Source organism: Nyctereutes procyonoides, unplaced genomic scaffold (genome assembly GCF_905146905.1).
Source record: "Nyctereutes procyonoides isolate TBG_1078 unplaced genomic scaffold, NYPRO_anot_genome, whole genome shotgun sequence".
Classification (NCBI taxonomy): Eukaryota; Metazoa; Chordata; class Mammalia; order Carnivora; family Canidae; genus Nyctereutes; species Nyctereutes procyonoides.
Window position 1 is genome coordinate 16,927,077 of NW_026575144.1, and position 14,665 is coordinate 16,941,741.

Below are 14,665 nucleotides of genomic sequence, written 5' to 3' on the forward strand. Positions count from 1 at the left end.
CACACCACTATTCTTCCTTAAATTTAGCAAGCAAAAATTTTACCTGGGGGAATTAGATAAGAATATAGGCATGGAGTATGCCTTTATCATTTCTGGGAAAATAACTCAAGATAATGGATTAGTCAGTTTACTTATTTTTCCATAAAAGAATAATATTAGTAGCAGTTAGAATTTCATTTTCCCCCTTTGGGCCAATTACAATAAAAAATGAGCTTAAAGGATTACAGGATTCACTTTTAAACAGTGGACAGCTTTCTGTTTATTTTAATTCACAGTTATTGCAGGTATCTATATTTGTGCGTTGTAATGGCAGCATAAAATAAGAAAAAACAATGATCTTGTCTTTAAGGCTTACAATTTAGTTTGAACATGGCAAATAAATGCATGATTCAGAGGTACACATAGTATGGTAGGGATCTCATCAATATCTCCAGGCTATGCATAAAATTGGCAGTTTAGTACTTTGATTTTGTAAAAGCACAGTATAACTTTCTTTTAGGTCCTGAGTTCATTGATCATGCCATCTATGTTTACTGTATCTAATACATCTATTTAAACAATGTCAGTGATAACTTCATACAAATGATTCAGTATTCCATGCTACATTCTTTTGTACTTTCTGCCTCAATATATTCTAATCCTGCTGGCCTTTTTTTCTTTTTTTTTTTTTTTTAATGTTTTCCATGTCTTAGAGTTGTCATGATGAGGAAGATGATGATGGTGAAGAAGAAGTGAAGAGTTTTGAAGTAAGATGGATCTTTCTAGATTTGTCTTCAATTCTACTTTGGAACATTGTTTCATAGCTTATAACTGACATTTATGTTTCTTGCTTCATGGCTTATTGCAGCTTATTGTGTCAAGGAACTGCATGTCAGAAGCTGGATGGACAAATCTGAGTCCTAACATTTGCTAAAGTTAAGACCAAGGAACATAGAATAATGAAATAATCAAAACCCATATGTTCAGAATGAGTGTCCCTGAGAACTCTCAGAGATGAGATTGCTTCAAACTGTTCTCATCTCAGTGAATATCGTGATCTGAAATTTCCAATAGACATATGAGGAAAATATTTATTGAAGAGCAACATGACCTATAGTTTTTAATTAAACCCTTTGTTTGCGATTTTCTTCTGAATGGAAGAAGTCTTAAAGATTTGGCCTCTTTTGACTTGAACCCAATTAGGTCACTCATTCCCTGTACATATGTAGATGGTGGCACACAATGCCATTTGCTTGCATGAGGTAGGAGTGCATATATTCCTAGGACTATGTTCTATTTTAAGATAATTTTCTCAGATGTTCTCAGCTTTTAACTATTCCAGAAAATTAGAAATACTGCTCAGTGTTAATTAGCTAGAAGGAAAGTAAATATTATTTGCCCCATTTGTTTAGACTTTACTTTTGCTTTCTATGAAGAAAAGAGTTGTTGCTAACTACCCCTTCTCTCCGTTTCTTTTTTTTCTGTTTTTTGTTTTTTTTTTTTAGAATTTTCAGAAAGAAATGAAGTGGAAAAAATAGATTACATTATTATTATTATTTTTTTGTATTACGTATCTGGATTTTGAGCTAGAAGTCTGGAAATATATTAGTAACCAGCAATCATTTCTTAATTACAGTGGTCCCACCAAAAGGTACAGGTTGATGGGTGGACGTAGAGTAGTGCCCCTTCCAGGAACAATTTGGTATGGCATCTCTGCAGCATTGAAGTCAATGTGTAGAAAGTACAGAAGCTAATCTGAGAACCATCCATGACTATTGCTGAGAAAAATGCCATAAGATTAATTTCCTATATGACACTATAATCTTTTCTAATGTGTGTGTCCTATTCTTAAATCCATCTTTATTGATAAGAAATAGAAGTAAATTAGAATGAGCTCTGAGCAGCAAATGATACTTTTTTTTTCTGAAGTGCACACCATTTATGGTCTATCAGTTGTCTTCCGAGCAATTGTTTATTGCTATTTTGCTTCTTGTCCTCATCCTTCCTTAAGGTCACAGGATCCCAACGCAGCAAGGTAAAACTATATATATGTGTGTATTTGTCTGGGTCTGAGTTTCGGTTTCTTGTGACATTTACCTTTGTTAGACCCAACATCTTGGATTCTTTTGTAATAAAAGCTCTTGCGATCTCTCTACAAGTTTGTAGCTCCCATGCAATTGGTCTCTTTGGTACCCCTTCCTTGACATGGGTTTATTCTTCTTGGAGTGTAAATGACTCATAATTTGAAATTTTATCCTACATGTGAACTCTGAGCTCATGCTGTGCTAGGTAAAAGGGGCCAGCCCTACAGCTGTTTAACTTTTAGCTAGCAACCTTTCGGGATAACATTCTGGCCTCATCCCCCCTTGTTGCTTATTTAATATGAGTCTTATTACTCAGAAGAAGACATGATAAATGGCATCGCTGGTGATATTGGAAAGAAGTCTGCTTTCCCATTGTGCTAGGAATCTCTCCAGTTAATAATTGGAAAGGATGTTCCACGGTGTTAATGTTGATTTCAGCATTTCATCATAGGGACAAAATGGTGATTATTTACATCTCTTAGTATTTGAAATAGCCAAGCGCTTGGAACATTTGCTGAGAAAAAACATTTTGATCTAGCATAACAAAAATTTTTATTTGATATGAACCTTGTTAAGCTCACATTTTATTTTCATGAGACTAATTCATAGGAAAATTGATCAGAACATCCCAGGAAAAAAAAATCCATTATGGCTTTAGTTTAAAAAAAAATGCTGTTAAAATTAATTTAGAACGTCATGGAGAAATCTCTTTAGAAGAAACATGATAATATTTTAACTCACTGTTATATTTGGAGGAATATACCAGTATAACCCTTATAAATTTAAAAATTTGAATTCATATAGCTATCAGATATAGCTCTAGTTGGATGACTATAATAGTTAATGGCATATAATAGACAAAACAGTAATATATTCTGAGCTTAAATAGTAAGAAATAATGAGTGTGATAGTCACTTGGTATTTATGCTTTCATCACTACTTACCTCAAGTAGAATTCTTGTGGCTTGAAAACATGAAGGGACCTCCTAACAATAACCAAAGATTTGCTGTCCTAGCACCAAAATTCATGCCTCAAGAGGGATAAGGTAGGTAAGGAAGGTCAGGATCAGAATGTATTGCTGATTAAGAAAACCATCTCCCTCTGAAAGAGGAACGCAGTGTCCAGGGGATCTAAAAGCAAATCCAGTCTGGTAAATAGGGTCAAGTTTGATGACAATAGAGAAGTTCCCAATTCAGAAAAGAAGTCTAGGAGTGGCTAGTGGAATCAGCTTTTAGAGTCTAGTATTTGGGTCAGACTGAGGACAAAATCAGGTGAGGATAAGGAGCCAGGCTACATGCCCTGGATTTAGGAAGATGGGCAAGACATCCACACAATGATGAAGCCTGACAATTATTCACAGGAAAGAGACTATAAACCAGCAAGTATAACTGTCTCTCCATGAAACAAGATTTTAAAGTTGCTTATGATTGCCCCTCACTCATAAGCATAACACCATAGACAAGATTTGGAAATTTTTACTTCTTAACCAGATATTGTACTGAATTTCCATGTGATTTGGGACTATAAATTGCTATGTATGCCTAATTTGTATGGCATGCTACTTTTCACGAATTATGTCTCCCGTGGTTAAGCAATAGGAACTCTTATCAAGTTGAGAAAGAGATGTACAGGTACTTACCTATGAAGATAGGTATCTTATCTGAGGTTGACTCTGTGGTACCAACAATACTACTGAAAATTTGACCAGACAACTGGATTAGTACTTTCTCCTTATAGATTTAGTAATCTACCAGATTTTTATATTGCAGTGTCTGCTTGTTTCACACCATTTAGAGATAGTCTAATAGTGGAATTCTTCATCTCAGTTGTAATAAATCTGAAAGGTTATCTGGCAGTTTCAGTAATTCTTAAATTATGTTAAGTAAATTTCGGAATAACAAAGTGTGGAATTTTATTCTCATAACTGTTAAAAGTTGCTGTACTTTCTACTGAAATTCTTTATCTGTAAGTATTCAATGAAAATATGGAGAAGAGGGGATCCCTGGGTAGCTCAGCGGTTTGGCGCCTGCCTTTGGCCCGGGTCGCGATCTTGGAGTCCCGGTATCAGGTCCCACGTCGGGCTCCCGGCATGGAGCCTGCTTCTCCCTCCTTCTGTGTCTCTGCCTCTCTCTCTGTGTGTGTGTCTATCATAAATAAATAAATCTTAAAAAAAAGAAAGAAAAAGAAAATATGGAGAAGAAAGTAGGCATTTTTTAAAAAGGGCATTATAATTTATTTCCATGAGGAATAAAACAAAACTTAAGAAACATGAAACGCAGGGAGTGGTGGCTGAAATGCTGGGTATTTGCCAGATCTTTTCTTATTCCATTACATGTATATTTTACTGAGATGGTTCTGATAAAACTTGTGTGATTTAACTTGGTACTTAATTCCCTGCTTCACCAATAATATATGTAATATTCTCTTCCTATATTTATTTACAAATCTTCTTGCTTAGTTAAGTATAATATATAACTCTTTTAGATTTGGGGCTACTTCAATACTAAAACTACAGAAAAGGAGGGTTAAATCTTATAAAGAGGCCAGGAGTAACCGAAAGGGAAGAAATATTTTAGCTATTACTCAAAATGTTCATTACCGTAGTTGAATGCTTTTTTAGCTCTGAATTTTTTATAAGACAAGTGCAAATAAGAATAACAAATTGATAATGTTGCAAGTCAAATAATTTCATTTTTATAAGCATGGTGGGTTTTTCTCACCTAGATTCACAAAGAGCTTTGGTATCAGAATAATCATATTTTTAAACTATTACTTTGTAAAATATACAGAAATATTCTGCAGATGGTTGCTTCTTCTCTAATGCTATTCTCTAAAATCTGAATGTGTGGCATTAAATATGCTAATTCAATGAAAACATTTCTGTGGAATATTAAGGTACTATAGTATAGATTTATCACTTAATAAAAACCCAGATTAGTGATGGTGGAGCTTAAGTAAGCCAGAAGAATGAAGCATTGACTTGCCTTCTAGACCATCTTTCTCAAATATTAGGGAAGTTGCATCATCCTTTGGCAAATCACCAATTTCTAATTCACAGATAAATTCTCTGCTGACTCCCTGAGGTCCTCTTATTCTCTACTGTTGATTAAAGAAAATAGCTTGTGTCTTAAATACTAATTATGCCTGTGGCAACTGGCCATTCTATAATAAAAAGCTTAGGAGAATAACTTATATTCTCTCTCAGATGGGCCTTACACATAACTAAAATGACATCATACCCGCTAAAGTATTCAGATACCCAGTTCATATTCCAAAATATGCATTACCAAGTGTGGAAGAATCAATTGCAGCCCAAATGTCTTAAGGTCTAATGTTATATATCTCTGTCTACAGATAAAATCACCTCTGTCTGGCCTCTCCAGTGGCCTAACTTTGAATAGAATTTTATTCCTTGGCAATCCTGCAAGAATGAATTGGCTGTAGAACGTACCCTCTCCAACAGCTATATAATTCAATCTTTGAATGAGTTTGTTTAGTCTTGTTCATGGGAACAAAGCAATTTAAATTAGAAGGGCTTCCAGAATCTTACCAAAAATTTATATATATATATATATATATATATATTATATATATATATATATATATAAATTCGAAGATACAACTATGGATATAGAACATTCAAATAATGATTCCTTTTATCAGGTAAAAATAGTTATTTTGTTTCTACTACAGAAGCACTGTGGTATCCAAAATGCAGATTAAAGTGTTGAGTTGCTTGTTGTACTATTGAATCAGAGAGGGGAAGGAGAAGACATTTTGATGGCCACTGTTCTCATACCTCTTGCTGCAGTTGGCTAATTGCATTGTCATATACCAAAATTATTGATCTCAAGTAATATCCTCATGTCTTAGCCCAGGTTCCTTAGAAAATAGAGCAAAGAGATTCTGTGCCACCACTTTATTGGGGTTGCGGGCTGATGTAATCCCAGGGAAGTAAGAGTGAGAGGGAAAAAAGAACAGATTATCTAAGGAAGGAGGGAGAACAAATACAAGTTAGGACATTCTTAAGCTGCCCACGGCTATTCAACAGTCATGTCAGACGGCCCTAGAAAGACCATATACATGCATCTAAGAAAAGTGCCTCCTGGGGAAGAAGGATGAACCCTGTTTCTGTTCCACTTCATATCTTTTATTGGTCATAAGGACTTAATTTCTTCCTACTCTCTGATGTTAAGCATATTTTCCATGCACCTCCTGGGGAAGCCAAAGCCAGCCAGCCGAGTGTTCAGGCACTGCAGTCCCTCTATATACATGGATTGGGGCCTCCTTAGTGGGTGGTAAGAATGGTAGGAGGCAGCTTTTATAACCATAGTAATGGCACAAGCCATTTCTAGGGCCTGCTCTATCTCAGAAGCAAGGCAAGTTGCCAAGTCTTGGAGAGAAAGGATATAGGGATGGGACGGAGTACTGGTTCTGGCATGAAGAAAAGTCCCAGAAAGCACAGTCCTCTATGTTTTGTATGGTAAAGCATGCATATTGAGTGTGTGGACCTAAATAGCAAACGGTATAGAACATATATTTAAACATATATTTAAACAACATTTTTGATGCACACAATAGTTTGACACCATGTGCTGTTATTTAAAAAAATAATCCCAGTTGAGGTTCATGCTTGACTGTGTTATATATACCAGATGGGATATAGCAGAATCACTCAAAGCATAGACATTTAAACAAACCGCCTGCATTTGACAGCTCCACTACTTACCTGGGTGATTTTAAGCATCAATTTTCCTATCTATAAAATGGGGCTGATTATAGTATCTATTTCATGGTATTGTGGTGAGGATTAAATAAATAAATAATAATATTTAATAAATATTAAATCACATAACAAGCTCTTTAAGGATTTACTGTTATTACTTTTTGTTATTATTATTTTTAATCAACTTTACCTTCCTACTAAAATCAAGCCAGGGAAGGCTTTAGAAAAACTTTCACAGGATGGCTGGTGAACACAGAACTATACAGGACAGAAGACCTGGGATCTCACTCAGTGGCTGACCAGGTCACCTTGAATAGATCACATTTAAATTACTCAGCTTTTTCTTCTTTGAATTAAAAGCTTTGAACTAGATGTTCTCAGGGGTCATACTCATCTTTAAAAGTGTCTAATTTGCTCTTCATGAGTAAGTTCTTTTCATGTTTCAGGACAATTTCATAATGTTTCTAAATGCATTAATATTGATAGAAGCATGCAAATTTTTGGTAATTTTTCTTCTAATCTTTTGTGTAGGAGTGAAAAAGAAAATAAACGTCATCTTTCTTTTTTAGAATAGGAATGTCACAGTAATGTTTTATAGACAATAGCCTAGCTTCTGTGCATGTATATGTATCTCTGCCTTTTCCTAGGAAAATAGTTTGAGTTTAAAGTATCACACAATTATATATGATCCAGTTAGATAAAGAAGGAAAAAGTGTTGAGGGATGAGAGGGGTTCAGGGACACAAAGAATGAGGTTAATCCAGAAACCGATGCCTTAAAACCTTGCTAATTAGCTAGAGTTTGTCAGCACTGCTAATTCCAAGCTTTCTAGGAGTGAGCATCAAATCACCTAGACTTCACAGTTTACTATATCAATAAAATAAACACAGTGTTCTTGTTGGGGAGAAACAAAAATTCTTGAGGATCTCTTGAAGGGGACAATATGTGATATGATTTACAGCAATTCAGTATAAGTAATAATTTGAGAATTTATACAAAAAAGTCCAGATGTCCAAGTGACATCTGAAAATGGCTGAGCATAGGATAAGTACCAAAAGTCTGGAAGAATGAAAGGACAATGTATCCTTAAGACAGTCCCCAGAGGGCAGCCCCAGTGGCACAGCAGTTTAGCACCACCTGCAGCCCAGGGTGTGATCCTGGAGACCCAGGATCGAGTCCCACATCGGGCTCCCTGCGTGGAGCCTGCTTCTCCCTCTGCCTGTGTCTCTGCCTGTCTCTCGCTCTCTCTGAATGAATAAATAAATAAATCTTTAAAAAAAAAAAGTCCCCAGAAAAATCCGTCTCTTAGCTGAAGAGGAAATATTTGGCAGGGAATTCGAGACTGTATTGAGTACTTACAGAGTGCATGCAGCTGTTTCTCAAAGGTTGATCTAGGGTAGGATCAGTAACCATTTGTGAAACCTTAGAATTATAAACACTAAAACAGCCAGAAGAAGTCAGAAAACTCAAAATCCAAATGATGACTTGTCATGATCTACTCTTTAATAAAATTTATTCTAACTTCTCTTTTTCCTCAAATTATTCCAACACTCTGGCACCTTCATGATCCAACCGTACCCTCATATTATCAGAGGTCATCAGTCACCCTACTGTGATTTTCCTTTTTGTATTCAAGGCAGTATTCAGTACTTTTAAGGTTTAAACAAACAAATAGGTAAATGAAGCCTGTTGTGAACCAATTTTGTGCTGGGGACAAACCCCATTCCCTCTAATGATAACTCAGTGTGACTTTGCTAATCTGATACCTTCTGATTTTATAGTTGCTCATTTTCCCCTCTATTTTATAGTTTGCTTTGGGAACTTTTTGTGATGTAGTATAAATTTTGTCAACAGGATCCTGAGGTAGAGAATTATTTCAATGCAGCTAGGTTTTACTATTTTAGCATGTACCCCAGTTAGTTCAAAATATCCTGAATCAAAGGGGAACAATATTTCAACAAGTGTGAAAGTATAAACGATGAAGTAAGCCATAAGCACACGACACAACACATCTAAACTTCAGAGCCTTCAACACATTAACTGAGACACATTCTTCTGCTTTAGTGTTTTTGTCCTCTCTGATCATCTATTAGTGAAACTTTGGCATTTAAACAAAGTTTGCTTTGGGTAAAAACGTAATTTTTTTCTTTTCTTTTTTTTTTTTTACATTAAAGAGAGAACATTAGAACTATCCCCATCCTATTGAAAAATATAATTCTGGAAGATTTTTGTACTATTCAGAATTCAGCAACAAAGACAATGGGTGATAGAGGTACAGACAATAAAGTAAATGAGCTAAAAACCACAATTTGAGAATTATTATTTGCATGTGTAAAATTCTCGACCTCTTAGACCCTGTACCGAAAACAAACCAGATGTTTCACATTTCACTAGTGTTGTAGTCCATCAGTTGGAAAGATAACATCTGTCATTTCAGGTTAATTTTATGTATTACATGATATCACATGATTTGGTTCTGTTATTCATTCAAATCACATATTCTTGAACACCTATTACATGCAGGGAACTTTATTGGATCTATAGTATATGTACACTTGTATTGTGGTTAAAACAAGCAAACAAAATCTCTGAGGCCCCTGTCGTAATGGAGACTTATTAATAGGAAACTCCATATGCATTCATTTAATTTTTTAAAAGCTAAACTTAAAATTCATAAATTTGAGAGACCATCTCCTTTTAAACAAAGTTATAATCTTAAGTGGTCTCCCAGCATTGCTAGTCAATTTTTTATGAATGTGGCCAACCTACAATTTCAGAAACTAGAATGCCAAACAAAATTAGTTGAAATGGACAATGTGACTATTAGCGTATATTTCTGATTTCCCTTAGTCCAAATTGGCCAGTTTGTGTGTTATAAACCACATTATTAGCACCATTTCACTGCTATCCGCTTTTGTCCTCAGTTATCCAATCAAATGTCCTATATTTCCATCTTTTTATCCTTATAATGTTGAGATTCAACATCCCCTTCTAGGTTATGTCTACATTTAAGATGCTAAGTAAGAGGAATATTTAAGATTGACTTATTGCAAAATTATGGGAAATATTTTTTTAAAAAGAGTTCAGCTGCTGGAAATTTCTATTCACTTAAAGAAAGCTAGCTTCCACATGCAGGTGAAGAGGAAAACATGAAAACTTTTTCAGCAGTCGCCGAAGGCTTGCAAATGCAAAGAAAAAAAGCCAAGCTCATGTGGCATTCGGTACAGACTTGAGCTGTGGTTGCATGTGCTTCCCCAAATGCCCACATAACTGAGGAGGGTCCATCAGAAACCATGTGTACGAGTTTTGCTGTCAAAAGCCTGTGCTGGTTTAGAATATCATTCATCTCCATTGTAGGTATAAGCTATCTTCTCCACTGAAAAGCGAGGGGCAGTTGTAATTTTTTTTTATTTCAATATTTTTTCTTATATAAGACAAATTGCTGAAGAACAAATTGCTGAATTGATTTTTTTTTCCTTCAGGCCTTTCTACTTTTCCCCCATTAGATGCTAAGAGTGAGGCACTCCAGAGGAAAAAAAAAAAAAGGAATATTAGCAATTTTATTACCAAGTTCAGTTATACTAAGAGCAGTCGTGATGTTGAATGCTTCCCATTCAATGCCTTCAGTTTGATCATGGGTCTGATTTACTACTGCCATCGACCTTGAGAAGACTCATAACAATCTTATTAGGAAAACAGCTGATAATTTCTGGTTACTCCTGGCAATCAGAACTTTTTGCTTATAAGGAAATTGCAATTGGGGAGTTCCTCCGCCTACCCCAACTTTCTTTTGTAACCTTAGAATGATTTAAAGACTGGACTTCAAGTGGAAGGTATAATGTTTATTTAAGACCCTTCGGCAATTTAGGCAGAATTTGGGATGGGAAAAAGATGTTTTAAAAAGGTACTTTGAAGGTGCTATTTCCCCGAGTAAAATACTTTAAAAATATCTTATCTTCAATTTTCTTAGAAAAGCTAATCTGCAGTAAATTTGAAATAAAAGAATTTTCTTTCTTTCCACCTAATCCATTATTTTATTGTCTGAAAACTTTCTGGTTTAGCTTTCAAAGGTTTTATTTTATTACGCTGTGATAAAATCCCTAATGGTGAGATTGAATTACATGCCCAGAAGCACTTCTCAAAGGACAGAGTAACTGGAAAGAAATAATATTAAATATCTTCTGAAGAGAAAACTTCCAACTCAGTCTGACAAAGAAAAAATTCAAGCGAGAGGTCAACCTGATTCCTCTTTGTGAAGTATATGGGCTTTCTGCTTCTAGATCAGTGTACCTTTTTTAGCTCATGGTTTTTCAGATGAATCTCATCATCTCCCCTGAAGTATTTATTATTATTGAAATTTAGATACTGCTGAGAAAAATGAGGGTGATCTTTGCCTACGCAGTTTATTTTTTAAATAAGACAATTTGATATCCTATCTCTTGATCCTCCCGACATTCATCCATCAGGTGTGTTGATGAAAAGGATGGTAGGATCTAGAATGTACTTGTGCAAGTTCTTCTGGCAGATCTTTGAGCTGGTCCACCTACTTTTGGAGCACAAACGGCAAAGGGTTTTGTGGGGTTTTTTTCCCTCAAGAATATATGGCATGCTGCCATTTTTCATCTTCTTTGGGTTTCCTGATAACTACCTTCATATGTTCCATTGGGTCAACGGAAGAATCAGTCTTTCTAACTTAACTCTCTTGCCTCTATCATTGACAAAAATGATAGGGCAGTTCCTTAGCCAATAAGTTCTTCTTGCTGTCTTACTGAAAGCATCTTCCACAAAAGGGACTGGTAACACATGGAAGAGGAAGTTCATGGTTCATATATAGCTCTGACAATGGGAAGAAAGTGAAAGATTGTTGGGTCTAAAAGGAGGGATCAAATGTTGCTGACCAATTTTAAACAACACGTGAAGAGCAGATGAAAGGGTCTTCTTTCAGTTTTTCTGAAACTGTGTTGTAATGACAATATGGTTTTGTGTGTCTGTGTGGTTTTGTTTTTGTTTTGTTCTTGACTTTGCAGGAAGAGGTTTAAACATGAAGGCAAACCTTTTAGATGTTAGCATGGCTACATATAAAGCAAAGCTGCCTTTTTTTTTTCTTTTCTCTGCTTCCATTTAGACCTATCACATAATTTAAGAAAAAAATTAAACTATAACCACAGGAGCTCTAAGTATAGTGTGAAAAAAAAACCCTGATCAATTTTGTTTTCGCAGCACGATATTATCAAAGATTTAAGAAACAAATTTGCCAGCCTCGGCGAGAACTCTCTGGTAACAGCATAAATGTCTGTGTTGGTTGCTTTTGATTTGAAGGTTTCTTTTTTTTTTTTTTTTTTTCATTTGTTTGAGCCCATTTCTTTTCCCCCCTCCTTTTAGTTTACTTTCTTTTTCATATTCTGTAACTAGCAAGCCTTCATTTTTTAAACCTCTTCCATCTTCCTGTGTCTATTTTCCGTACTTTGGATGGAAAGTTTATGGCAGCAAAGCTGTCACTCTGGCTACTTCTGCTGCAGCTCTTCCTGCTCTTAGGTCATATATGTTTTGGCCGTTGTGTTTATGGACATGATACTAATTGACTGTTTCATGTCCCATTGACTAAGCTTCTCTACCACGCCATTTGATGGACTCGCTGTCCTAGGGCTCTATGCAACTTTCATTTTGCAACTTATACTGCTTGGTTTCGTCTCAATTCTCCAGCGAACTGGATAGCTCAAGTGAATGATCCTACCAGTCTTGAACTTGCTGTGCCTTTATATTTTATTTTTATTTTCTTCTTTATGTTTTCAGCGGTAGCTTAAGTGGAAAAGAACAAACCCCAGCCATTGCTCTAGCAGCGCCATGCAGTATCGTTTGTTACCACCAGAGAATACAAAATATAAAGGCACATTGCTTCTTTTATTCTTGCGGGGTGACTGGGGAGATCTGTATCATAAGTCCTTAGTTGAAGCCTACCTTTTTTTGTTCATATCAGCTTTCAATTTTGCTTAAACTCCAACACGTCTCAGTTGATGTTTTCCTGTCATTTAGTGATACCTTGCAACTCGAGCCATTTGCTGAGCAGTATCAAGTTATGGCCATGGCATGGGAGATGATTGAAAACGTAACAAACTTATGCACAAATATATAATTCAGAAAGTGCACGTTTCAGTGATGAAGTATAGCACTTCAAAACTGTGATACAGGCTTTGGACGAATCAAACAATTAAAATTGAGAAAATCCATCCTGATAAGCCAGTACCAAAAGTATATCAAGAAAAATATAAAGGGGAAAAAAACCTCAAGAGTTGAATATTGTTAATATCCATTGAATAACATTGCTGGTGTTGAAATGGTCCATAATGTTGTCATAGAGCCCATACATGAAGAGATGACTAAAAAATATGGTGTATAGAAAGCTGCTATGCATAATGACAGCCACAACATAAACGGTTGGGATTTATGTTCAGGAAAAAGAAATGGAAAAGCAAAAGCTTCTATACCAACAAGCCAGGCTTCATGACCGAGGGGCTGCGGAGATGGTGCTGCAGACCATCAGTGCCAGCAAAGGTGAGGCTCGCTGACTCTCCTCAGGCTTCTTGATTCTGCAGGAGCACTCTTATTGATATTCTACTGATTCAGTTAGTCCCTAGGTCTTTTGTTCATCATTAGGTCAGGTAACTTCACAAATGCAGGCTCTCATTAACCCAGTACAACACTGATTTTTTTTTTTCAGAGTCTTATTCAAAGATTTATTTCTGTTCACTACGTTTTGGAAATTATATTGTGATACAAGCCTAACAAAATGATCATATAAATCAGGGATGGGCAAACATTTTCTGTTGAGAGACCAGATTGTACATATTTTTGGCTGTGCTAGCCACGGATCTCTGTCACAACCTTTCAACTCTGCTCTAACAGCACGGAAGCAGCTAGAGACTGCGTGTAAACAAACTGTGGCTGAGTTCCAATAAAACTTTATTTCCAAAACGTGTGACAAACTGGACTTGGCCCTTCAGTCCATAGTTTGCAGACCCCTGATATAAAAGTTTAGACGTTTTAAATGAGTCCTTCCTACAATTAAAATGCTATTGTATTTTTCAGTGCCATGCAAATTATTTTCTTACATTAGTAATATCTTTGTGAAAACATTTTTACTATAATTTGTAATGGAATGGAGAAATAATGGTTATACATTCTGTTGTTAAGCACCCCTCTCCCAGATTTCTAAGATATTTCTATCTCTATTGTTATTTCTATTTCTTTTTCCCCCTAAATTCTATTTCTAAGATAGAGGTGAATAATGTAAAAATAAAATATACTCAATGATAGACAACTGGTTAGATTTAAAATTTTGTCGTTCCTGGGAAGCCTGGCTGGCTCAGTCAGAAAAGCATACAATTCTTGATCTCAGGTTTATGAGTTTGAGCCTCACGTTGGGTGTACAGAGTACTAAAAAAAGTAAATAAGTAAACTTAAAATTTTGTAATTTTTTTGAATGACTTAAAACTGTGACCAGTCATCTTAATAAAGCAATACTATAAACATAGTAAGATAAGAGTGCTGAAATGAAAATGATTAAAGTGGTTCAAACATAATATTAAGGGGAGAGGGAGAGAAATTTTCCATAAAATTTTGGGTAACTCTTATTCATCTTAAGTATTATTTTAATACACATGATTAGTTTTGAATCTTAATAGTTTTAGGTGTCAGTATTTAAAAATCAGGGTTTTTTTTTAAGACTTACTTTATGCATGCAAGCAGGGGGGAAGGGCAGGAGAGGTAGAGAGAGAATCTCAAGCAGACTCTACTATGAGCATGAAGCCCCATCTCATAACCCTCACACCTGAGCCAAAATCAAGAGTTGGATGCTTAACCAACTGTGCCATCCAGG

At 35.6% G+C, this 14,665-nt stretch overlaps 1 protein-coding gene across 1 annotated transcript in view; it reads left to right on the forward strand.

The window, feature by feature from the left end:
• Positions 1-14,665, forward strand: part of RYR2 (ryanodine receptor 2) — a 755,069-nt gene that overhangs the window by 669,868 nt on the left and 70,536 nt on the right. The window contains exons 80-81 of the mRNA XM_055308992.1: positions 693-746; positions 13,242-13,341. Of these exons, the coding sequence (XP_055164967.1) occupies positions 693-746; positions 13,242-13,341 (154 nt within the window). The remainder of the gene's footprint in view (positions 1-692; positions 747-13,241; positions 13,342-14,665) is intronic.